General features: G+C 44.3%; 1 protein-coding gene across 2 annotated transcripts in view; it reads left to right on the top strand.

Moving 5' to 3' along the window:
* ssbp4 (single stranded DNA binding protein 4) overlaps nt 1-25,011 on the top strand; it is a 133,053-nt gene that overhangs the window by 21,051 nt on the left and 86,991 nt on the right. For both annotated transcript variants that reach the window (XM_021603840.2, XM_036978055.1), the window contains exon 4: nt 10,809-10,893. In XM_021603840.2, the coding sequence (XP_021459515.2) occupies nt 10,809-10,893 (85 nt within the window). The remainder of the gene's footprint in view (nt 1-10,808; nt 10,894-25,011) is intronic.

Below are 25,011 nucleotides of genomic sequence, written 5' to 3'. Positions count from 1 at the left end.
CCAGCAAAACAGACTTGCCCCATGCTAGCTCTCCTGGTTATTCTGTATAAAAGCAGGTATCAGGCAGGAACCTGGGGCTTTGTGGTTCCTTTCAGCCTGTCTGTGTCAGGCAGAGTAGAGCTGCTATACCTGACCCAGAAAGACACTAGATCATCTGGCCAGAGCTTTCCCCTGGTTAAATAAATAAAGGAGTAATCTGTTCCTCTCATCTTTAACAAGATGCGCACACATTTTTCCTTTATTCTCTTCGCCCATTTTCAGATGTTGAATTTATTAGTTATTAATCCGAGGGGAGGGCTCCTGTGGAATTCTAGAACAGATTTACATGGTGTGCTGTTTTAGGAGATGGAGTGCCTGTTTCTCTTGTGGCCTCACATTGGTACCAGGAGAATAGCAAACCTCAGTAGGGTAATAAAGACCGAACGGTTTTGTTTTTTTGATTACAGGTTTTGTCCCATTTAAGAGCAGCTCAGGCTGATAATAGTAGTAGCAGCCATAGTCAACATGTCTCCTCTCTTCTCCTGTCCGATCCTCTCCTTAGCCTGGCTGCTCTGTCGCCCCAGCCACATCACTGTTGATTTAATGCCCAGGCCCTTCCAACCACTTGTCTGTGTTTACTCTGCCCGTAATGGCAGAAGGCACATTGTTACCACCAGGCTTTGTCAGAGAACAGTTAATTGCAGTAATTATCACAATGGCATTTCATTTTTGTAATTGTCTTATGAATGTTGATGCTGTGGAAAGTGTGTGTGTGGCCTGTTTATGCTGCCAGTCCACATTTCCACATTGTTTTGACTGGCAGTTCATTTGGATATGGCAGAATTTGCCCTCTTAAACTGGAGTATGAATCTCACACCGACTAATCTTAGGGATTCCACACAGCCAAGTTAATTTATTTAAAGAGATTGAGCGGTTCTTTGGCGACTAGTACGTTTATTTATTTTTTAAACCTCCCGCTCTGGGCTGGATGTGTCAATGTGTATGTAGTTCATACATGCATATAATCCATGAGCAGAATTACGGTTTTACCTCGATTAGCCACGAAATCCGTAGTTTTAAAAGCTACTGTTTTCTGGAAACTGTGCAGCGCCATGTTCCCCCACGTGTGCCAGCCCCCTAGTAATTTAAGTTTCAGCCAATGAGCTTCAGCCCGTTGCTATTTGAGTGACAGCTAGCAAAAGGCTTGCCCAGCGTTATCCAATGAGTTTGCAGGGTGGGCATAATGGCTCGTTGGACACAGCAGAGTTCAAGTGAGAGCGATGACATGGTGCACATATCTGCACATACACTGAGTGTACAAAACATTAGGAACACCTTCCTAATATTGAGATGCACCCTCTTGCCCTCGGAACGGCCTCAATTCTCGGGTATGGACTCGACAAGGTGTCAAACGTTTCACGGGGATGCTGGCCCATGTTGACTCCAATGCTTCCCACAGTTGTTGTGTCAAGTTGATTGGATGTCCTTTGGGTGGTGGACCATTCTTGTGAGCACTACATTCAAAAACGACTGGCTGAAATTATACAAAAGTTTGACATTCTTTAAGGTGAGAATGCATCCACAGTATGAATATTTCCAGCTTTTCAACCGATAGTTAGCTAGTTTAAACTAGGCTTGGCTACCTTCAGACATGCACCAGTGTTGCATGTACAGTCTCACTGAGACAAATCAACTTTGCTATTTCAAACTTTGGAAGGTGTCAGGTTACGATAACCCTGCTCCCCAGTCCCCATCCCCTGGTTTGCACCTAGTTGCAGCTTTCCAGTAACAAACTATAACACGCGTCTTATTTCATTTCCCAGAGAGCTGATTGGATTTGAGATGGTCCCTCTGTCTCCCTTCGGCAGGCGCAGCTCTGACAAAGCTGCAATCTCTTTAACGGCAGCTGATAGATATGATAATGCAGCCTGGCTTTATTGTCAAGTGACTGAAGGGCAGGCTTCATGGGCCCCCTCAACACACACACACACACACACTCTCTCGGGCATAAACGCTCGCACATGCATAGATCCACACGCATGAACCCGCATACACACACTTCTCTGTTCTCCAGCTTTCTCTACTCTGTTTCTCTGTGCTATTCATCAGGGAGTACAGGAGGACAGCTGACCCAGACAGTGCACACCTGAGAGCAGAGAGCAGTAGAAAGTCAAATGTGTTATTATATAAAAATAGAGGTAGTTGTATCTTTGCTATACTTCACTGTGCTTACACTGTAATAAGACTGTACATATGAATGTACCTACCTTGTACAATAAATAGAGTTTTACCACCTATAAAAGTTTGACAATATACAGTACCAGTCATAAGTTTGGGCACAAATCAAAATTGTATTAGTCACATGTGTCGAATACAACAGTGAATTGCTTACTTACAAGCCCCCAACCAATAATACAGTTTAAAGAATCAGAATAATTCATTAGCGAGACTGTACCGGTACCCCCTGTGTACAGAGTCAATGTGCAGGGTTAGTTAAGGTAATTGAGGTAATATGTACATGTAGGTAGACTATGCATAGATAATAAGAGAGTAGCAGCAGTGTAAAAGAGGGGGTGGGTAGGCAATTCAAATAGTCTGGGTGGCCATTTTGATTGCTGAACAATTAATCTTATGGCTTGGGCGTAGAAGCTGTTTAGAAGCCTCTTGGACCTAGATTTGGGGTAGAAGCTGTTTAGAAGCCTCTTGGACCTAGATTTGGCGCTCCGGTACCACTTGCCATGCGGTAGCAGAGAGAACAGTCTATGACTGGGGGGGCTGGAGTCTTTGACAATTTTTAGGGCCTGCCTCTGACACCGCCTGGTATAGAGGTCCTGGATGGCAGGAAGCTTGGCCCCAGTGATGTACTGGGCCGTACGCACTACCCTCTGTAGTGCCTTGCCGTCGGAGGCTGAGCAGTTGTGATACCAGGCAGTGATGCAACCAGCCAGGATGCTCTCGATGGATCTGAGGACCCATGCCAAATCAAGTCTCCTGAGGGGAATAGGTTTGGTTGTACCCTCTTCACGACTGTCTTGGTGATGTGGACACCAAGGAACTTGATGCTCTCAACCTGCTCCTCTACAGCCCTGTTGATGTTAATGGGGGTGTGCTCGGTCCTCCTTTTCCTGTAGTCCACAATCAATTCCTTTTGTCTTGATCACATTGAGGTTGTTGTTGTCCTGGCACCGCACGGCTAGGTCTCTGACCTCCCTATAGGCGGTCTCGTTGTTGTCGGTGATCAGGCCTACCGCTGTTGTCATCTGCAAACTTAATGATGGTGTTGGAGTCATGCCTGGCCGTGCAGTCATGAGTGAACCGGGAGTACAGGAGGACACTGAGCATGCACCCCTGAGGGGCCCCCGTGTTGAGGATCGGCGTGGCGGATGTGTTGTTACCTAAGTCCAAGATCCAGTTGCAGAGGGAGGTGTTTAGTCCCAGGGTCCTTAGCTTATTGATGAGCTTTGAGGGCACTTTGGTGTTAAATGCTGAGCTGTAGTCAATGAATAGCGTTCTCACATAGGTGTCCCTTTTTGTCCTGGTGGGAAAGGGCAGTGTGGAGTGCAATAGAGATTGCGTCATCTGTAGATCTGTAAGGGCGGTATGCAAATTGGAGCAGGCCTAGGGTTTCTGGGATAATGGTGTTGATGTGAGCCATGACCAGCCCACTATGGTGGTCTGCTTAAAACATATTGGTATTACAGACTCGGACAGGGAGATGTTGAAAATGTCAGTGACGACACTTGCCAATTGGTCAGTGCATGCTCGCAGTACACGTCCTGGTAATCTGTCTGGCCCTGTGGCTTTGTGAATGTTGACCTGTTTAAAGGTCTTACTCACATCGGCTGTGAAGAGTGATCACACAGTCATCCGGAACAGCTGATGCTCTCATGCATGTTTCAGTGTTATATGCCTTGAAGCGAGCATAGAAGTTGATTAGCTTGTCTGGTAGGCTCGTGTCACTGGGTAGCTCTCGGCTGTGCCTCCCTTTTGTAGTCTAATGGTTTGCAAGCCCTGCCAAATCCGACGAGTTTTGGAGCCGGTGTAGTACGATTCGATCTTAGTCCTGTATTGACTCTTTGCCTGTTTGATGGAGGGCATAGCAGGATTTCTTATAAGCTTCTGGGTTAGAGTCCCACTCCTTGAAAGTGGCAGCTCTAGCTTTTAGCTCAGTACGGATGTTGTTTGTTATCCATGGCCTCTGGTCGGGGTATGTACGTACAGTCATTGTGGGGACGACGTCATCAATGCACTTATTGATGAAGCCAATGGCTGATGTGGTGTACTCAAAGCCATCGGAGGAATCGCGGAACATATTCCAGTCTGTGCTAGCAAAACAGTCCTGTAGCTTATCATCTGCTTCATCTGACCGCTTTTTTATAGACTGAGTCCCTGGTGCTTCCTGCTTGAATTTTTGCTTGTAAGTAGGAATCAGGAGGATAGAATTATGGTCAGATTTGCAAAATGGAGGTTGAGGGAGAGCATTGTATGCATCGCTGTGTGTGGAGTATAGGTGGTCTCTAATTTTTGTTTTTTTATTTTCTCCCTCTAGTTGCACATTTAACAGGCTGATATAAATTTGGTAAAACGGATTTGTTTCCCTGCATTAATGTCCCAGGCCACTAGGAGCCCCGCCTCTAGATGAGTGTTTTCCTGTTTGTCTTAAGGCGGAATACAGCTCATTGAGTGTGGTCTTATTGCTAGCATCGGTCTGTGGTGGTATGTAGACCGCTACGAAAAATACAGATAAACTCTAGGTAGATCGTGTGGTCTACAACTTGTCATACTCTACCTCAGGCAAGCAATAGCTCCAGACTTCCTTAGATATCGTGCACCAGCTGTTGTTTACATATACAGTGCCTTGCGAAAGTATTCTGCCCCCTTGAACTTTGCGACCGTTTGCCACATTTCAGGCTTCAAACATAAAGATATAAAACTGTATTTTTTTGTGAAGAATCAACAACAAGTGGGACACAATCATGAAGTGGAACGACATTTATTGGATATTTCAAACTTTTTTAACAAATCAAAAACTGAAAAATTGGGCGTGCAAAATTATTCAGCCCCCTTAAGTTAATACTTTGTAGCGCCACCTTTTGCTGCGATTACAGCTGTAAGTCGCTTGGGGTATGTCTCTATCAGTTTTGCACATCGAGAGACTGACATTTTTTCCCATTCCTCCTTGCAAAACAGCTCGAGCTCAGTGAGGTTGGATGGAGAGCATTTGTGAACAGCAGTTTTCAGTTCTTTCCACAGATTCTCGATTGGATTCAGGTCTGGACTTTGACTTGGCCATTCTAACACCTGGATATGTTTATTTTTGAACCATTCCATTGTAGATTTTGCTTTATGTTTTGGATCATTGTCTTGTTGGAAGACAAATCTCCGTCCCAGTCTCAGGTCTTTTGCAGACTCCATTAGGTTTTCTTCCAGAATGGTCCTGTATTTGGCTCCATCCATCTCCCCATCAATTTTAACCATCTTCCCTGTCCCTGCTGAAGAATAGCAGGCCCAAACCATGATGCTGCCACCACCATGTTTTACAGGGTGGATGGTGTGTTCAGGGTGATGAGCTGTTTTGCTTTTAAGCCAAACATAACGTTTTGCATTGTTGCCAAAAAGTTCAATTTTGGTTTCATCTGACCAGAGCACCTTCTTCCACATGTTTGGTGTGTCTCCCAGGTGGCTTGTGGCAAACTTTAAACTACACTTTTTATGGATATCTTTAAGAAATGGCTTTCTTCTTGCCACTCTTCCATAAAGGCCAGATTTGTGCAATATACGACTGATTGTTGTCCTATGGACAGAGTCTCCCACCTCAGCTGTAGATCTCTACAGTTCATCCAGAGTGATCATGGGCCTCTTGGCTGCATCTCTGATCAGTCTTCTCCTTGTTTGAGCTGAAAGTTTAGAGGGACGGCCAGGTCTTGGTAGATTTGCAGTGGTCTGATACTCCTTCCATTTCAATATTATCGCTTGCACAGTGCTCCTTGGGATGTTTAAAGCTTGGGAAATCTTTTTGTATCCAAATCCAGCTTTAAACTTCTTCACAACAGTATCTCGGACCTGCCTGGTGTGTTCCTTGTTCTTCATGATGCTCTCTGCGCTTTTAACGGACCTCTGAGACTGTCACAGTGCAGGTGCATTTATACGGAGACTTGATTACACACAGGTGGATTGTATTTATCATCATTAGTCATTTAGGTCAACATTGGATCATTCAGAGATCCTCACTGAACTTCTGGAGAGAGTTTGCTGCACTGAAAGTAAAGGGGCTGAATAATTTTGCACGCCCAATTTTTCAGTTTTTGATTTGTTAAAAAAGTTTGAAATATCCAATAAATGTCGTTCCACTTCATGATTGTGTCCCACTTGTTGTTGATTCTTCACAAAAAAATACAGTTTTATATCTTTGTTTGAAGCCTGAAATGTGGCAAAAGTTCGCAAAGTTCAAGGGGGCCGAATACTTTCGCAAGGCACTGTATATATATGCCCCCCTTGTCTTACCAGACGCTGCTGTTCTATCCTGCCAATGCAGCGTGCAACCAGCCAGCTGTATGTTGATAATGTCGTCGTTCAGCCACGACTCCATGAAGCATAAGATTTTACAGTTTTGAATGTCAAGTTGGTAGTATAATCTTCTTCATAGGTTGTCACCTTTTTATTGCATGTTAGCTAGTACAACCAAAGGCAGTGGGGGTTTATTCGATCGCCTATGAATTCTCAGAAGACAGCCCGACCTCCATCCTCTTTTTCTCCATCTTCTCTTCACGCAAATGACAGGGATTTGGGCCTGTTCCCAGGAAAGCAGTATGTCCTTCACTTCGGGCTCGTCAGACTCGTTAAAGTGAGGAAAAAAAAGCTTCTGACAGTTCGTGGTGAGTAATCGCTGTTTTGATGTCCAGAAGTTATTTTTGGTCATAAGAGACAGTAGCAGCAACATTATGTAAAGAATTAGTTAATGCAAAATGTTTTACAATAAAACAGTTGGTTAGGTGCACAAAAAACGTCAGCCATCCTCCCCGGAGCCATGATGCTACTCTACTCATTCAAGGGTTTTTCTTTAATTTTTTTACTTTTTTCTACATTGAAGAATAATACTGAAGACATCAAAACTATGAAGTAACACATATGGAATCATGTAGTAACCAAAACAATGTTAAACATATAAAATAAACTCAGCAAAAAAAGAAACGTCCTCTCACTGTCAACTGTGTTTTATTTTCAGCAAACATAACATTTGGTAAATATTTGTATGAACATAACAAGATTCAACAACTGAGACGTAAACTGAACAAGTTCCACAGACATGTGACTAACAAATGAAATAATGTGTCTGTGAACAAAGGGGAGGGGTCTAAATCAAAAGTAACATTCAGTATCTGGTGTGGCCACCAGCTTCACCAGATTTGCCAGTTCTTGCTGTGAGATGTTACCCCACTCTTCCACCAAGGCACCCGCAAGTTCCCAGACATTTCTGGGGGGAATGGCCCTAGCACTCACCCTCCGATCCAACAGGTCCCAGACATTTCCAATGGGATTGAGATCCGGGCTCTTCAATGGCCATGGCAGAAGACTGACATTCCTGTCTTACAGGAAATCACGCTCAGAACGAGAAATATGGCTGGTGGCATTGTCATGCCAGGATGAGCCCGCAGGAAGGGTACGACATGAGGGAGGAAGATGTTTTCCCTGTAAAGCACAGCGTTGAGATTGCCTACAATGACAAGCTCAGTCCGATGATGCTGGGTCACACTGCCCTAGACCATGACGGACGATCCACCTCCAAATCGATCAGGCATCCAGAGTACAGGCCTCGGTGTAACGCTCATTCCTTTGACGATAAACGCGAATCCAACCATCACCCTTGGTGAGACAACTCAACTCGTCAGTGAAGAGCACTTTTGCCAGTCCTGTCTGGTCCAGCGACGGTGGGTTTGTGCCCATAGGTGACGTTGTTGCCGGTGACGTCTGGTGAGGACCTGCCTTACAACAGGTCTACAAGCCCTCAGTCCAGCCTATTGTGCGTGATGGATTGTGCGTTCCTGGTGCAACTTGGGCAGTTGTTGTTGCCATCCTGTACCTGTCCCGCAGGTGTGATGTTTGGATGTACTGATCCTGTGCAGGTGTTACACGTGGTCTGCCACTGTGAGGATGATCAGCTGTCCGTGCTGTCTCCCTGTAGCGCTGTCTTAGGCCTCTCACAGTACGGATATTGCAATTTATTGCCCTGGCCACATCTGCAGTCCTCATGCCTCCTTGCAGCATGCCTAAGGCACGTTCACGCAGATGAGCAGGGACCCTGGGCATCTTTCTTTTGGTGTTTTTCAGAGTCAGTAGAAAGGCCTCTCTAGTATCCTAAGTTTTCATAACTGACTTTAATTGCCTACCGTCTGTAAGCTGTTATTGTCTTAATGACCGTTCCACAGGTGCATGTTCATTAATTGTTTATGGTTCGTTGAACAAGCATAATAACCAGTTTTTAAACCCTTTACAATGAAGATCTGTGAAGATTTTGGGATTTTTACAAATTATCTTTGACATACGAGGTCCTAGAAAGGGACATTTCTTTTTTTTCTGAGTTTCTATTTGAGATTCTTCAAAGTAGCCACCCTTTTTTGCCTTGGTCGGGTGATTGTGGAGGCCAGGTCATCTGATGCAGCATTCCATCGCTCTACTTCTTGGTCAAATAGCCCTTACACAGCCTGGAGGTGTGTTGGGTCATTGTCCTGTTGAAAAACAAATGGTAGTCCCACTAAGCGCAAACCAGATGGGATGGTGTATCCCTGCAGAATGCTGTTGTAGCCATGCTGCTTAAGTGTGCCTTGAATTCGAAATAAACCACTGAGTGTCACCAGCAAAGCACCATCACACCACCTCCATGCTTCAAGGATGGGAACCACACATGCATAGATCATCTGTTCCCCTACTCTGCGTCTCACAAAGGAATGACGGTTGGAACCAAAAATCTCAAATTTGGACAAATCAGACCAAAGGACAGATTTCCACCGGTCTAATGTCCGTTGCTCTTCTTTTTGGGCCCAAGCAAGTCTCTTCTAACTGGTGTTCTTTTAGTAGTGGTTTCTTTGCAGCAATTCGACCCTGAAGGCCTGATTTGTGAATCAGGCTGCCATAAGGGCGGCACACAATTTGCCCAGCATCATCCGGGTTAGGGTTTGGCCGATGTAGGCCGTCATTGTAAATAAGTATTTGTTCTTAACTGTCTTGCCTAGTTAAATAAAATAATATTTAAAAAAAACTTGAACCCTGTGAAGCATTTTTTTGGGATGCAATTTCTGAGGCTGGTAACTCTAAACTTCGGTGGTCCTCACGAGAGCCAGCCCCATCATAGCACTTGATGGTTTGTTGCGACCACACTTGAAGAAATGTTAAAAGTTCTTGAAATGTTCCACATTGACTGACCTTCATGTCTTAAAGTAATGATGGACTGTTGTTTTTCTTTGTGTATTTAAGCTAATATGGACTTGGTCTTTTACCAAATAGTGCTGTCTTCTGTATATCACTCCTACCTTTCACAACACACCTGATTGGCTCAAATGCATTAAGAAGGAAAGAAATTAAACAAATGAACTAATTTGAAATGCATTCCAGGTGACCACCTCATGAAGCTGGTTGAGTGAATGCCACGAGTGTGCAAAGCTGTCATCAAGGCAAAGGGTGGCTACTTTGAAGAATCTCAAATATAGTGTATATATATATATATATATATATATATATATATATATATATATATATATATATATATATATATATATATATATATATATATATATATATATATATATATATATATATATATATATATATATATATATATATAGTATATTTTGATTTGTTTAACACTTTTTGGTAACTACATGATTCCAAGTGTGTTACATCATAGTTTTGATGTCTTCACTATTATTCTACAATGTAGAAAATAGCAAAAAATAAAATCCTTGAATGAGTAGGTGTCCAAACTTTTAACTGGTACTGTATGTTTTCAAACTGAGGCGATGAATGATTATCTGATACACGCACAGTTATGGGTCATCAGCTCATATTTTCTACTCCATTTTGCAGTCTGTCATATCAAGTGTCAGGCGTTTCTCACGTTAGAAGTCTGGTTTTGCCGCCTCAGCAGAAAGAATGCATATTGTGGAGTATTCGCCTTCGAATGTTTTGGAAAAAGCGTAATGTTTCTCTTGAGCCCCAGTCAGATCAGCAGCTTTTATGTGCTATCCATTAAATCAATATCTTAGGCGCAAGCACAATTTAATGGGGACTAGTTAAACAGGTAATTAATTTCAATTAAGTAATTGAGAGCATTTGGATTGGAACCTGGTGCCCTCTTCAACCCTTAAGGACTGGATTTTCCTTAATTAACAAATTTCATAAGTAATTGATCAGTAACCAGCATCTCTGGCCCAGCAGAATGAGAGCCACTGTACATGAGATGGTTCGATGACACTGCTTTGCTGTAGCTCTGAGGTGGACTACAGGTTGGATTAGAATATTTTAGGAAAATAAACTGACAAAGTTCTTCATTTAAACTCTGGTTATAAAGGGTATAAGTGAAGACACCTCGGACAACTAACTTTTTAGCTTGATCATGTTTCACTTTGTCATAGATGTGGTCTCCATGGATAGATGCTAATTTAGCTTACACTTCACATCCACATACTGTGTACACATTCATGCATGAGGGAATCAAACCCACAACTGCATGATGTGGCCAGCACCATGCTCCAACCAACTCACTCATGTGAACAAAATCTGGCTGTTAGTGTAAACTGAAACCATGTCCAACCATGTTCTCTCTCTCCCCACAGTGTATTCTGGGATCTGTACTGCGCTGCTCCGGACCGGAGAGAGACATGCGAACATTCCAGCGAGGCCAAGGCTTTCCACGACTATGTGAGTCAACCTGTCATTGTTGTTGTGTCAGAGGCACAGTGGCCATTGTCACGTTGTGTGGGCTACTGAATGTCTAACTGTTATCAATGTTAATTTTGCAACATCAAATTGAGACATTTGCGTGCATGATTGTTTTGGTGGTTTTGGTCATGATATGAATGTAGTGTTGCTTGGTTTCTTACTGCAATAGGTTATATCCTCCCGAGTTTAGTGAAACAGTTTCCTGGCTACCCCTCTCACTACTTCCATGTGACCCCTGACCTCAGAGCCTTACCTAAACTGTCTGCTGAAGGTGAAATGTCAGGTCTCTGCAAGGTTTTTATTGGCCTTCAAATGGTTTCAATAAGGGTGGGAGCAAATAAAGCAACTTGGTGAGCTGTTGACCTGGATTAAGTTCAGTGCTGGGGCCGATGCATGGGGCCCAATTGGGGGTGGCGTAGGGGTCATGGGTGCTTGCCTTCCCTGACCCTCTCATCTGCAGAAGAGCTGGATGTTCCCTGGTGCTGGAATTGATGTGCTGCCTGAACTTGTGAACATTTGTTGACGCCAATCTCGGACTGCAAATGGCCATGTTAATGTGCCCACTGATTGTGACCTCTAGCTCATTGGCGGGACTGATGATTTGAAGGTTAAGCTGCAGTCCCCTTGGACTTCCTCACTCAAGGCAAATGTGTTTTATTTGTTATCGCCGCCATACCATAGTGCAGAATTCTCCTTTTTGGTCATGTTTTGGCTATGCTAAACAGTGGTATGACATACCTTTTAAAATGTTTAAAGTAAGGCTTGTGCAGCTAATCGGTTATGTTGGTCAGACTGTATTACTACCAGTTTGTTGTTCACCTGGCCAGTTAAGGAAGGAGCTCTAGAAATGGATCATGATGGTTCTATTCCTGCAGGTTTCCCAGTTCTGTGCAGTTCCATACTCTCATTTAGTCTGACAGTATGAACAGACCAGACCTCCATCAGAACAGACTCATTTGTCGTGAGTGTGTATCGCACAAGATTCACCCTTTTAGAACCCAGAGCGGCCGTCGACAGCCTTAAGTTACAATAGCTGCTGCGAACAGCCTTGTTCTTCTAACAACAATATGTGTCAATTTCCCAAAATAACTTGCGAGCAGCCTGTTATCGTATTCGCGTTTCTGTTGTCATCAATGAGAAACCGGAAACGGGGTATGCTTTCATTTGACTTTTCAAATGAATAATTTTTTGTAACTTCATTACTCAATGACCGTGCCGACGCCGACGCAGCTTTTCACTGTGATAGAGGTTTTATCTATGTTGGTTGGTGATATGGATTTGCACACGTCCTTGCACTTTGAAAAGCGAGAATGTCCAGGTGAGTGAAATGAGTAAACAGCAGGTATAAATTTGGTGTTGTCGACGTTCGATGCTGTGAAACTTGGGGAATAGCTGACAGATTAGCAAGTCATTCATGATCACTTGGTTGGTACAGGCGAGCACATCAGCGGTGGAGCTCGAATGATTGATTGCTCTGTCTCATGGAAGTAGTTGGTGTTTAGCTGTGTATATAGTCCGCAAACTAGTTGGTTGTTTTGTCTCGTTTCTACTGATGTAATTCAAATGGAAACGGCCCAAGCTGCTTGCTATAGTCAGCTAGTTAATCTGTCAGGCAAGAAAAGTTGTGTGTAGCATTACATTTGGGCTGCGCTCACGAAGCGTCAATCTCACTAGCTAGCCATGCAGATAACCAGCTAACTAGCCACCGACTTGTGTTCTGGTGGGCTTAGGTCATGGTTTGTCATGTTTGCTAGGTGCAGATATTCTTAGGCTATACATTGCCTTGTTGTTCTATTATTTGACAGCTTAACTGTCATGTTAGGGTTGAGGCCCGCACAGTGGAGCTCATATGATGAGTTGGATATTTGTTTACGTAACCATCTAACAAGTTGCTTGTTTTGTCCTCTTTCTACTGATGCAATTCATTTGGAAACTGTCCCAGCTTTGTAACTAATCAGCTAACATTGGCAAACTCTGTAGTTAGTCTGTCAGGCAAGAAATCAAGAGTTAAGAAAATATTTAGTAAATAAACTAAACACAATAAAATGACAATACCGAGGCTGTATACAGGGGGTACCGGTACTGAGGTAAATTAGAAAGATGTGTGTGTGGTGTGTGTGCATGGTTGAGAAAAAGAGAGGAAAAAAGAGCGAGACACAGAGAGGGAGAGATTATGTTCCTATAATCGTATCCTGGTTGTTGCTCCTCTCCCTGTGTTACTCTGTTCCTTTAGGTCAGTGAAAGAGAAGGGAGTGATGTGGAGAGTCAGGGCTCAGCAGCAAAAGGCAGGGAGGAAGAGGAGTTAGAGATGATTGGAGGGATAGAGATGATTGGAGGGAGAGAGGTGGAGGGAGAGGAACATGGAGGAGGGAAAGGAAGAGGAGGAGGGAGATGACGAAGCAGAGGGAGAGCATACCTGAGAGGGGAGCCTACGTTTCCATGGTGTGTGTCTGCCCCAAGTCCCACCATTCACCCTTGTGCCACACCACTTGGACCTAAAGTGACCGTAGCAGGGGTTTTTGTAGGAATTTGTATCTGTTCCAGAGCTTGTTAGGGATTACAACAAGACAATGGGGGGGTTGACCATCTTGACCAACTGAGGAGCTATTGCAATGTTGGACGCACAGGCAGAAAATGGTGGTAGTATGTGTTTTGGGGGATGCATACATTGTGTGGGGGACCCTGCAAAGGCCCCTTCCCAGAAACCACAGGCGCTGGGCCCTGAAGGCATTCAAAATGCAGCTTGTGTATTCTCTTTGATATGGCTATAGTGGCAGGAAGGGGAGCCAAGTGTGTGGCACCAGGGCGTGTGGACCGAGTTGTAACTCATTGGAAAGTAGGGGAAGTTTGAAGGGCACAAGTGTGGTGTGCATCCGGAGTGGACGCAGGGCAAAGAGTGGGAGCTGTGTAGAAACCTCCTTTGGGAAGCTCTGTGTTCTGAGCCATTTTGCAGGATGGTGTTGTGCTATAGTGTGAAATATGAATTTGTCCTACAAATCTTTTATTGTCACTGAACAGTTGTTGTATTTTGTATCTTCTCTCTTTATCTGACTCGATCTCATACTTTTTGCATTCACTGAATTGTTGTCAAAGTAGACTACTATCTCTTAGTGTCAGGCCTGGTCTGTACTAAATCTTATTGCCAGAGGTTACCTACATTTTGAAATCGTCTCTGAATAGGTGTTTGCATTTTTACATTGTTACAGAAGTATGAATCGTTGTTAATCAATTCGTTTTGAAATACTTTCTGAATATTGTCCTCTGGTCACATTTTGGATTATTTATTTATATGTAAATACTTAAGTATAATATATCATACTTGGTACATTTTGCGTGAGTAATTTAGTCATTTACTACAATTTAAAAACTCTAGCGTCTAGTACTCTAGTTTTTTGTTGTGTTGTGTGTTAATCATTTTTTGATAGTGAGTGTCTTTACACAATGGAGAAATGTGGGTTGTTCCTATTGACATGAATTTGGTGTCATATTAAAGAAGAGGTCGTTTTCTTTAAAACTAAGTTAACTTGTAATTGTCATTTATTCTTTGTTTTTGAGCCATGTCTGTTTGTTTGAAATGTGAAAAAATTAGCTTTATCTTGAAAATGCTCAGTAATTTACAGCAGCATTCTAGAATTCTATTGGGGTCTAAAGGGTTAATTACGTGGTTAATTAAACCCCATGCTTAATTAAAGCTGACATGTGTCCCCAATTAATCCACACTGAGTGTACAAAATATTAAGGACACCTTCCTAATATTGAGTTGCACCCCCCCCCCCCCCCCCCCCCACACACACACACACACTTTTGCCCTCAACAGCTTACTTCAAATCACTTAATAACCGTCATTTATTCAAATAAAATATTTGTTGTTGTGTATTACGTTTGTTTTATTTGATGAATACATTTTTTTATTCCAAGTCATCTCTATAGAGCTGCTGCCTAAAATCTCTATTCTGTAGTTCAAAGTAAATAAGGCATACTTTCATGACTGTTGAATACCAACTGTCAATCACTTAGATCATGCATTTTCAGGTAGAGGTACTTCACGAAGCAACAGCTGCTCTCTAAATCCCCTCATGATTGTGCATTATTCTTAGTGACGTGTAGTTCGCCAACGATTCGCTCTTTTTGAACTACTCTTTTTTTTTAATGACTTGAGAGTCATGATTTTGGTTTTCCGAGTGATTTGTTCATTTTAGATGTTCATTAGACCTGCTGGCGTCGATGAATTCTACAGCAGGATTAATATGCGCTCCTCCGGCTCAGCGGCTCCGGAGATGTGCTCCAACAACGAACTGTCGTGTGTGCAGAAAAATAGATCATGCTGCAGGCAGCATAGAGAAGGAAAAGACATGTTTAGAACTGATAAATGACAGTATGGTGCAAGAATGAATGCAATCAATTTGATTATTGAATATTATTGATGGACACCACTTTGTAGAACCAAAACATGCACAGCCTTCCTCTGCTGCTCAACAGTCAAACTCGTGAACAAATTGTTTGGGTGGCTGCTACAGTTCGTAGCCTGTTGGGCATATCTCCCTCGCGGCAGTCATTCCGTTCACAATCTAGACTGGTTGTGGCCGCAAATAGACCTCGTTTTCAAAGGTATCAATAAATAAATAATTGTATTTTTATGCCTAGCAATCACAGATTACAGAGGAACAAGAGGCTTGTAGAATCATGATTATTTCAAGTTTTTAGTTCGCCAGTAGGGGGGTCCTGCGTGCTCAGGGCATTACTGACTCAAATGAACGAAGTGAGTCAATATTTTTTATTTTGACTGTACGAGTCAGAGCGGGACTTCCCGTTACTAATTATTCTGTCTATTCCGTAGCGGGTGTAAAAGAAGCACCGACCTGACAAGTAGATGTGAAATGGATTATGGTCATTGTAGTTAATTACCAAACCTCATAGAATATTGGCCTGTTGGAAACTACAACTCCATACTACATTGCACAGTTCAGGCTGGATCTGATTTATCTCTATAGAAACAGTGCAATGTGTGCATTGAGCTCAGAAAGAACTGAACGAAATGGAATTCAAATAATTGAACCAATGTAGGTAAATTAGTTTAAAAAATCATTATCCCTCAGCACTACTCTCGAGGTAGCTAGCTACCTGTCTCAGCCGTCAGCTACCCTCCATGCTAACTCTGACAACCCATTCAGTGAGTTGGTGGCAGGTCTAGTGGTTAGGACTTCCAAGAAAAGAGTACATACCTACATCTAAATGTGATATAGGACCTGAACAAAGAAATAAAGCAATGTCTGCTCAGAATCGTTTCGTGACATGCACACACGTTTCAAAACCGACATGGTCTTCGTAAGGCACCTAACCCACACACCTAAAGATACATTATGTCCTTAGCTCCAGTGTCCAGATGTGGGGCTCCAGATGAAGGTCCTCTGAGGGGATCTGTCCTACTCAGTGGTCAGCCCAGTGTGGTCACTCAGTGTGGACGCTGTGGGGCTCTGGGGACCGCCACAGGGGCTCAGATGTCCTGCTCTTTTTTTTTTGTTGTTCTAATTCAAGGATTAATGGCCAGTTTTCCTTGACCCCTGACCTGGTTGAAGTTCAAAGGGTAAAAGTATATCTGCTCATCCGGGTTCTGTGTGTGAGAAGGGGCTTTGTGAAGTGGACTTTTGTCTTCCTCACAAGAAGTACATCGATATCACTGATCACCAATATCATTTGACAAGAAATTGTTGTTGGTGGCATGACAGTATGTTATAATTCAATGTTTATCTGTATATATCTACTGGATGGATTGAGCAGATTGGTTGAACTGTATGAAAATGCATAACCCTGAAACTTTTCAATAAGTTTGTCTATAGTCAAATCTTCCCATCTCTCAGTCATGTTCATTTCCACAACTCTGTCTGTGTTGCTGGTGGACCCGGCGTGTCTGTGTGTGTTTGGGGTTACAGACAGACAGGACACAGGGTTAATGTTCCGTGAAGAACCTTACCTTGGGCTGTGGCGGGGGGGACCAGGGTGGGGGTGGAGGCGTGAATCCCTCGGGCCTGTCTCTGTCTGATTAACTCCAGCCGCTCCGATCCCTGTGGACCAGTGGTCTGATCAAGTTGCTGCCGCGGCCCGGCTGATAACAGCCCTGTTTCCCCCGCCATGTCTCCCAGGATCACAGGGAGAAAAATAACACGACTCCCAGGGGGAACAGTAGACTCTGTCTCCGGTGTTAGACTCTGAGTTTGTATGGGTCCACACATTTTAGATGCCATCTCTTACTGACTGGTTGTGTTTTGTTACTGTGTCAACTGTCCAAGGACATGATGGTGGCCCTGGCTGGGTTTGAAGGAATCCACCATGACCCAAACCCTTTCCTGTTTCCTTCTCCCGGGGCCTAGGAGGTAGACTTTATAGCCCTCCAGATTGGGGAATATAATGTGCTAATCCTCAAATCTGGGGGATGGTTCATGGCTAATCACTGGATTTTGGTGGGATTCTGACTCTGGCTGGGCTCCCGGAACTGAAAGACTCTGCACCCCTGGATGGCAGATCCAACGTGGTACAAACCTTCATAAACACACACCCGAAACACACCACACTGGAGATGCATGGAACGGAAAAACACAGCCTTTATAAATGTTTAAGAGGAATTTCCCTTTATTCCTTATTGTTGAATCCGTTTCATTGATTCCAATTTTGTCTTCAAATCATGTTTACTTACTGAGAGAAATGCACATTCATAATTCTCTTTCCTACTTCAATTTGAATGTTCCTCAAGAGTGCTTAGAGTGAGGAAATGTTTTGTTTTTCCAAACATGAGACTTCTTTTGGTAATTCAGAATGAATGATGAAAGGAATAGCGGCATGAAGGATTAAGAAAGTCAGAAACGCGCGCGCGCACACACACACACACACACACACACAAGCACAGGGGTGTAATGCACCACAAAAATCTTAGGGGTCACAAAGTACGTAAGAATGGCTGAAGGGTGAAGTTGGAGAATTTAGCAACACCTGAAATGGCTTTTTCCTGCAATCTACATCCATAAGCATTATGCTTAATTCTATGTAAAAAGAAGAAGAAAAAATAATAATAAATAATAATATTTTTTTGTTTGTTGCATATCTCATACCTCTTGAGCTGTCTGTCCTGACTGGTGATTATTTAGTAATTGCTACCAAACTTGCCAGCCGGCATACCAGATAAGACAGATAAGCTAGCTACTCGACTGAACTGACTTCTTGGTAGCTAGTTATGAGGTAGCTACTTATGAATTTCATAAAATTGCTTTGAGGCTAGTAGTATTATAGAGAAACGACCCCCCAAAAAAACAGGACAAATCTGGGGGGTGCGTGCTCCTGTGCTCCCTATGGGCATGATGCTGCTGCAAACATACACAAACAAACCCTTTCAGGAAGTAATAATGCTCCATCGTTAGACTTTGGGTGCGTTTGTAAATTCGCTCTGGCTATCTACTCCGATTTCAGAGCACTCTCGCCTAAGTGTGCCAGAGCGCAGAATAATTGATGAATTTACGAACGCTCAACACCGGTTGAATATGGCCGGTGTCTGTAAACGTCTGCAAAAAAGCATAAGTTGTTGCCAGCAGCACAATTATAATCACCAACGCTCTGGATAATATGAAGACCGCCTAACCAGCTCTGCTAGGGCGAGTCAAATGCTCAGAGTGAGCTGTTCCTTAATTTGTGTCTGGAAGTAGCTAGCAAGCCTTTCCCACGTTAGCCAGTAAGCTTGGGTGGTTGACTGCCGTCGTGAGGTCAGAACGCTTGGATCAATCCTGCTCCTCAGCCAGAGCATCAAGTGTGCACTCTGAGCACTCCAGATTGAATTTACGAACACACCCTTTGTTCTTAGCACAAGCTAGAGGTCGTGACCCCACACATCTGCGATTCTTGCCACTGTGACATCAGCGCCTCCGGAGTGTCACTGATTTAGTGACAGAAGTGCGTCATTCACAAAGCCGTGTCTTTAATACTCTCTGGATGAGCTTGGCGCTTGTTGTTATGATTTGTTTGGATTGACTTCTCATTCAGACAGCTATGATGGAGACTCTCCTGTCAGTGGAAGTGGGGACACGTAAAGGCAGATGCTCATCTAAAAGTCAGCTTCTTGTTTAGTTTTTGTTCAACATGTTCTGAAAAATAGCAACCACTGATTGTTTGAAAACTGAACTGGCCTGTCTGCTTATGAATATCCATTTCCATTTGTAAGCTTTGATTTGGCCTCTCCCTGAACCTTTTGGTAATGACCAGGACTCCTTCCCAGCTACACAAAGAACTCCAGAACTCTTCCTTTGTTTGCTGTGAGCCTGAAAAGGTCCGATTTGCATCAGGTACAATGACATTCAGGATGTTGGGTCTGTGTGACATGATTTTCTATTGTAAAATATCACTTTGACACCTGCGCTGACTTGAATACTTAAGTGTCATAACCTCTTGTCAGGCGAATAGAGGGAGTCAATAGAGCTGATGGTATAATGTAGGGGTTGCCTTGTGTCAGGAGAGTGAAATGGTGTGGGATGTCTCGAATGACACTCGTCTATTCTCTTTTACAGTGGGTCGTCAGAAGTGCACTCAATAGGGAATAGGGTGTCATTTGAGAGGTAGCCAAGCTGTGGCAGACTGGAGTGTCCAGCAGGACTGAAACAGGTGGCACGGGGCTGGAGCGCTTCTCTGTAAACAACAACCATTGAGAAGCCATCCTTTGTGTGTACTTTGTCTGACTGTGTGCGTTTCTCTCATCGAGAACAGGTGCTCACTTTCCCCATTTCAATGAGTCGGTTCAATAAACCTTTTGCTTTGCCTCAGCCTTTCCCTTCGTCTCACCTTCTGTCCTTTAAAAGAAATATCTCCATCTCATCCTACGCCTTTCTCTTGCCTCGATTTCTCTTAGGTCTGGTGCACAGTCCTCCCCTCACACTAACACCCCCTCCTCTCTCTCCTCCTCGTCTCTACCCCCCTCTTTCTTATTCCTCCCCCTCTCCTCTTGTCTCCCTCCCTCTCTCTCTCAGAGGAGATTGATTGGGTAATCTGGCTGTGTGCCAGCGGTGCCCGCTCTGCTCAGGGGAAGGAGAGAAGCGGGGGCGGAATGACGACATGGAGGAATTATAATACCATATAGGGAGACGATGTATGGATGGAGAGAGGAGACGGGGGAGGGGGACAGGCAGAGATGAGGTGTAATAGAGGCAGGATTGGCACCGCCATATCTTATTCATATTGTGGTGATATGTACACACTGTAAAGGCATGCCCCATCTCTCTCTCCCTCCCTCCTGCCAGCTCTGTCCCTCTCTTACTCATTCCCTCCATCTCTCCCGCTCTCATTCCCTCTCCCTCTCTCTGGCAGGTTTTCTCCTCTCCACTGTTTTCTCTAGCTATCAGAGCGTTTGTGGCTCTTGGCTGCGGGGCTGACACCCGTGACTGAGCGGGGCTGTCTTTCTGCTCCGTGTTTACTGTTGTTGTCTCCCATCCTCGCTTCTCTCTGCCTGGAATGAAAGGGCCAGTCCACATCTCACGTCTGTATGCATCTCTGTGTAGACGTTTCCTAGCTGAACCTCAGAACAAAGGGTTGAAATCTCTGCCCCCGAGCTGTATGGTCGACTGCGGGTCTGGGAGTGACAGAATTATGGATCCTTTTTGTTTATCATTTGCTTCCTCACAGGATGATTCTGCGCGCGAGTAACCATGCGCTTGGCTGGTGGTATTTCATCTCAATAGTTCTAAGAGGGAGGGGTGTAGGTGGAGAGGTGCTGAATTAGGTTTTCACTCTGCAGATTACACATTTTTAATACATGCCAGACAATGACTTATTTGGGTCATTATCAGCTTGGTCTCAATAGTCCTCTAAGAAGCTGCACAGATGCATCCCTAAATGATTGGTGTCCCCTTTTGGGGGAGTTTAGTTGTTACTCAAACTGTATGTGGGCATGCTGTTGGAAGTCTACTAGCGTACGTGTGTGAATTTTCTGTAGGACTGTTGATATGGTGTGGAGTTGATTCTATAGGAGGAAGCTACCACAGTGCCCTGGGAGGGTGAGGGCACAGGCTGGCGAGGGTCAGGTTTGCCCCTTAGTCAGAGGTGTGCATGTAGCCGTGCCGTCCTGTCTGGAGCAGCCCAGTCACAGCTCCACTCCTCTCCTGCCCCTGTTTGATCTACAGTCACACAATGCTTTGAAGTCTGGGGGCTGGCCACACTCCAACCACATCCACACTTCCACACACACCGTTCTGAAAAATACCCTGCCTGCAGAAATTGGCATAAATTACTGACATTACACAAATAATGCTGCAGCGTCTGCTTTTGGGAAGCCTCACATTTCCCTAGGCGATGTTCCGACCCAGGCCGGCTGTTTTTATTACGGTGCACTACCCGCTGAGGAGGGAGATGCGAAGCGAGGGCAACCTGTTTTAGGATAGTGTTGAGTGTCCACTCCCAGCTCTTAGGTAGAAGACCCGTGGTCAACCTGGTCATGCTATATATTCTCGCCAACACCTGTAGAGCTTGTTCCTCTTACAGCGAGGCTCATTAGAGAGCTAACACTGATGGTGATATGGCTTGTCAGTTAATTCCACGGGACTGAAATTGATCTCCAGACGTTCACATTTGTTATTGCTGTTGGGAGTTGTAGAGGGAGGCCTTATTTTCTCCCACACAGATCCCCAATCGAATCTACTCACGTTTGAGCTACTGCCTCGGTTAATATAACACACGTTTGAGCTACTGCCTCGGTTAATATAACACACGTTTGAGCTACTGCCTCGGTTAATATAACACACGTTTGAGCTACTGCCTCGGTTAATATAACACACGTTTGAGCTACTGCCTCGGTTAATATAACACACGTTTGAGCTACTGCCTCGGTTAATATAACACACGTTTGAGCTACTGCCTCGGTTAATATAACACACGTTTGAGCTACTGCCTCGGTTAATATAACACACGTTTGAGCTACTGCCTCGGTTAATATAACACACGTTTGAGCTACTGCCTCGGTTAATATAACACACGTTTGAGCTACTGCCTCGGTTAATATAACACACGTTTGAGCTACTGCCTCGGTTAATATAACACACGTTTGAGCTACTGCCTCGGTTAATATAACACACGTTTGAGCTACTGCCTCGGTTAATATAACACACGTTTGATTGCTTGGGCTTTTTATGGTCCTAGAGTACACATCACAATCCAGCTAGGTGTGTGTTTTCAAATGATGAGCAGGGGATTATATAGGTGTATGAAGTAGTGGTTTGCTGCTGATAGTAAACAAGCTAACAAGCGTCTTTGATATTAGCTTTTTGAGTCACCTAATTTTCCCATTCTGACCTCGACATCCTTGGTTTTTCTTCTGTTTCAACCTCACTGTGTTCCTTGTTCTCTGCTCATCATTCTTGTGCAATCTCTTTTTATCTTCTTTCTCTCTCTGAGATGAGTCAGTGGGCAGGCTGTGCTGCTGGCAGGCTGTGCTGCTGGCAGGCTGTGCTGCTGGCAGGCTGTGCTGCTGGCAGGCTGTGCTGCTGGCAGGCTGTGCTGCTGGCAGGCTGTGTGTCTGCTCTGCTGCTAGTGCTGCCTGCATTGGCTGGGCTCTGTCACCCAAGGCCTGCCATTGTACCAGTCTCAAGTACCAGCTGGGCACCCCAATTCGTAATGAAAATAAACCTGCCTCTTTTAATGTGTGTGTGAGTCAGTCAGTCAGTTGGACACCATGCTCATTGAGTCAAGTGGTGAGACAAACCCACTCCTCCTGAGAATGAATGGCTGAGACGTGCAACTGTCTCAACTCTGCATTACACTGCCGCCCTCCCTGCTAGGATTAAAGACAAAAACAATTAGTCTTATTTGCAATTTAAATTCTCCCTAAATGCAGACTTAATCCCCCCTTTTTTAAAAACAGGCAGAATAAACGCAGAGATTCAAGTCTGTCTGGATTTCTTTTAGCTTTATTAACACGTAGAAGTTGTACCGAATAACGGTTGTGCTTTTAGGTTTTTCTATATTTGGAAAACACAATGTTCCTTGTTGAAGGGTTTTGCCAAAATGATGGAAAAAAGGTAAAGAATCAGGATGAGAAGTGAGGACCTCATCACTCATGTTTACAGCATCGCACGCCATTCACCAAAAATGCTAGTACACACACACACACACACACACACACCCTTGAGGAGAACCTGGGGGTGTTGGCGAGGCATCTCTCCAGTAGGTAAAGGGGAAGCCAGGGGGAGCCACAGAGGTAATCACTGGGTCAGTAGGGAGCCATTACACGCTCAGTGAAAGGCTGGGGAAGTATATGGTATAAAAATAATCATTACTGTGCATTACAGTCACTGTCTGTAAATATGCCCAGGATGGCAGTAAAGGAACACATGCGTGCCGGGGCAGAGCTTTCATCAGCACAGTCCCTTGTCCCCACGCAGACATACAGCCTGTGGGAGCCACCGGGCTGTGTGTGTGTGTGTGTGCAAGCAAGCACCTTTTTTGAGGATCTTTGGCTCAAATTCATGCCAGGTCAGCTGAAATAGCACCAAAAACATGCAATGTTTTGATTTTCTTTATTAAATCCCCTTTTTCAGTAAGAATTGGTACTCATTACCCACATAGCAGTGTGTTTTCATCTGTGTGATGTGACACAGCCATGCGGAGTCCTTTTCTCTGGCCTGTAGTTGACGCGTGGTTAACCTGGAGCCTGTACAGATGTGTAGGAGATGAGAGGGACACATCTGACACAGCACAGAGGGTCTCTCTCTGCACCCCCCTCCCCCCAGACTGCAGTTCACATAGAATCTCTCTATGGGCTGGGCTTATGTGAGACTGGCAGGAGATGCACGTGAACACACACATGAGCACACACACCGAATGAGAGCACTACCCCAGCAGTCTCTCACCAGCATGGTACTTATTTGTACTCTCCTTCTGTGCTGAAAGCACTGTGTACTGTTCCCTGTTCCACTGTTCTAATGCTGCTGACTACAGACAGGAGGCTCATCTCCTGGTGGCATAGCACAACACAGCACAGACCTATCTCTTTCACTTGCTCTCTCTCTTCAGTGACATTCTGTGTGATGGAATCTATATTTTTTTTACTAGATATACAGTATTATTAATACAAAACTCTGTGTTTATCTCACTTGGTGGTGTTTATGATAGTGTGTACTGTACTGAAGTACTTCCATAGCACTGTTGCACTGTGTAAAGAGTCATCTGTCATTTGGTGTAGTCAGTCCCTGTGTGTGTGTGTGTGTGTGTGTTTTATTTTTCATGTGGTGTTGACTGCTGTTGTGTGGTGTTGACTGCTGTTGTGTTGTCATCAGGCTGGCAGGCCAGGGGTTATCTAGGGGTCAATGCAGAGCTGTCCTGTTCATCTTAATTATTCTAATTCTGGAAGGACTGGAATCCAAAATTCAAATCACACGTTGCTTTAACTAATATTCCACAAATGACTTTGTAATTTCAATGACGGGTATTTGTTTCAAAATCATTACAGTGTTAATGTTAGTTTCTAAGGCACACCGTGTGCTTCAAAAGTAGCTTGAATTCATATAGGCCCAATGTAGGCTGTATCTCAAACAACTGAAGCAGATTTTCTGATAGATTTTTATATAAGTTAGGAGCACCAGTGCTACCAATGGAATGTGTTAATTTAGAGTCCTGAGAACATGGCATTCTTGCATGTTATTGACTGAGCCTTTGCATGACTAAGTTTTGTATGTGTGTTATGGCCTGTCGGACTGATGCTGATCTGTTCGTCTCTGTGCTATGCTGGGACCAGCCTGATTTCCGGACCAGGCCAGGCTGGTCTTGCCTGGTTTGTGGGGCTGCACTGTGCTGTTCTACACTGCTGTGCTACACTGTGCTGTGCTGTTCTACACTGTGCTGTTCTACACTGTGCTGTGCTACACTGTGCTGTTCTACACTGTGCTGTTCTACACTGTGCTGTGCTACACTGTGCTGTGCTGTGCTACACTGTGCTGTGCTACACTGCGCTGTTCTGTTCTACACTGCGCTGTGCTGTTCTACTCTGCGCTGTGCTGTTCTACTCTGCACTGTGCTGTTCTACTCTGCGCTGTGCTGTGCTGTTCTACTCTGCGCTGTGCTGTTCTACTCTGCGCT

This window comes from Oncorhynchus mykiss, chromosome 5 (assembly GCF_013265735.2).
Source record: "Oncorhynchus mykiss isolate Arlee chromosome 5, USDA_OmykA_1.1, whole genome shotgun sequence".
Lineage (NCBI taxonomy): Eukaryota > Metazoa > Chordata > Actinopteri > Salmoniformes > Salmonidae > Oncorhynchus > Oncorhynchus mykiss.
The sequence above is the reverse complement of the archived record's forward strand: the minus strand, read 5'-3'. Positions and strand labels throughout refer to the sequence as shown.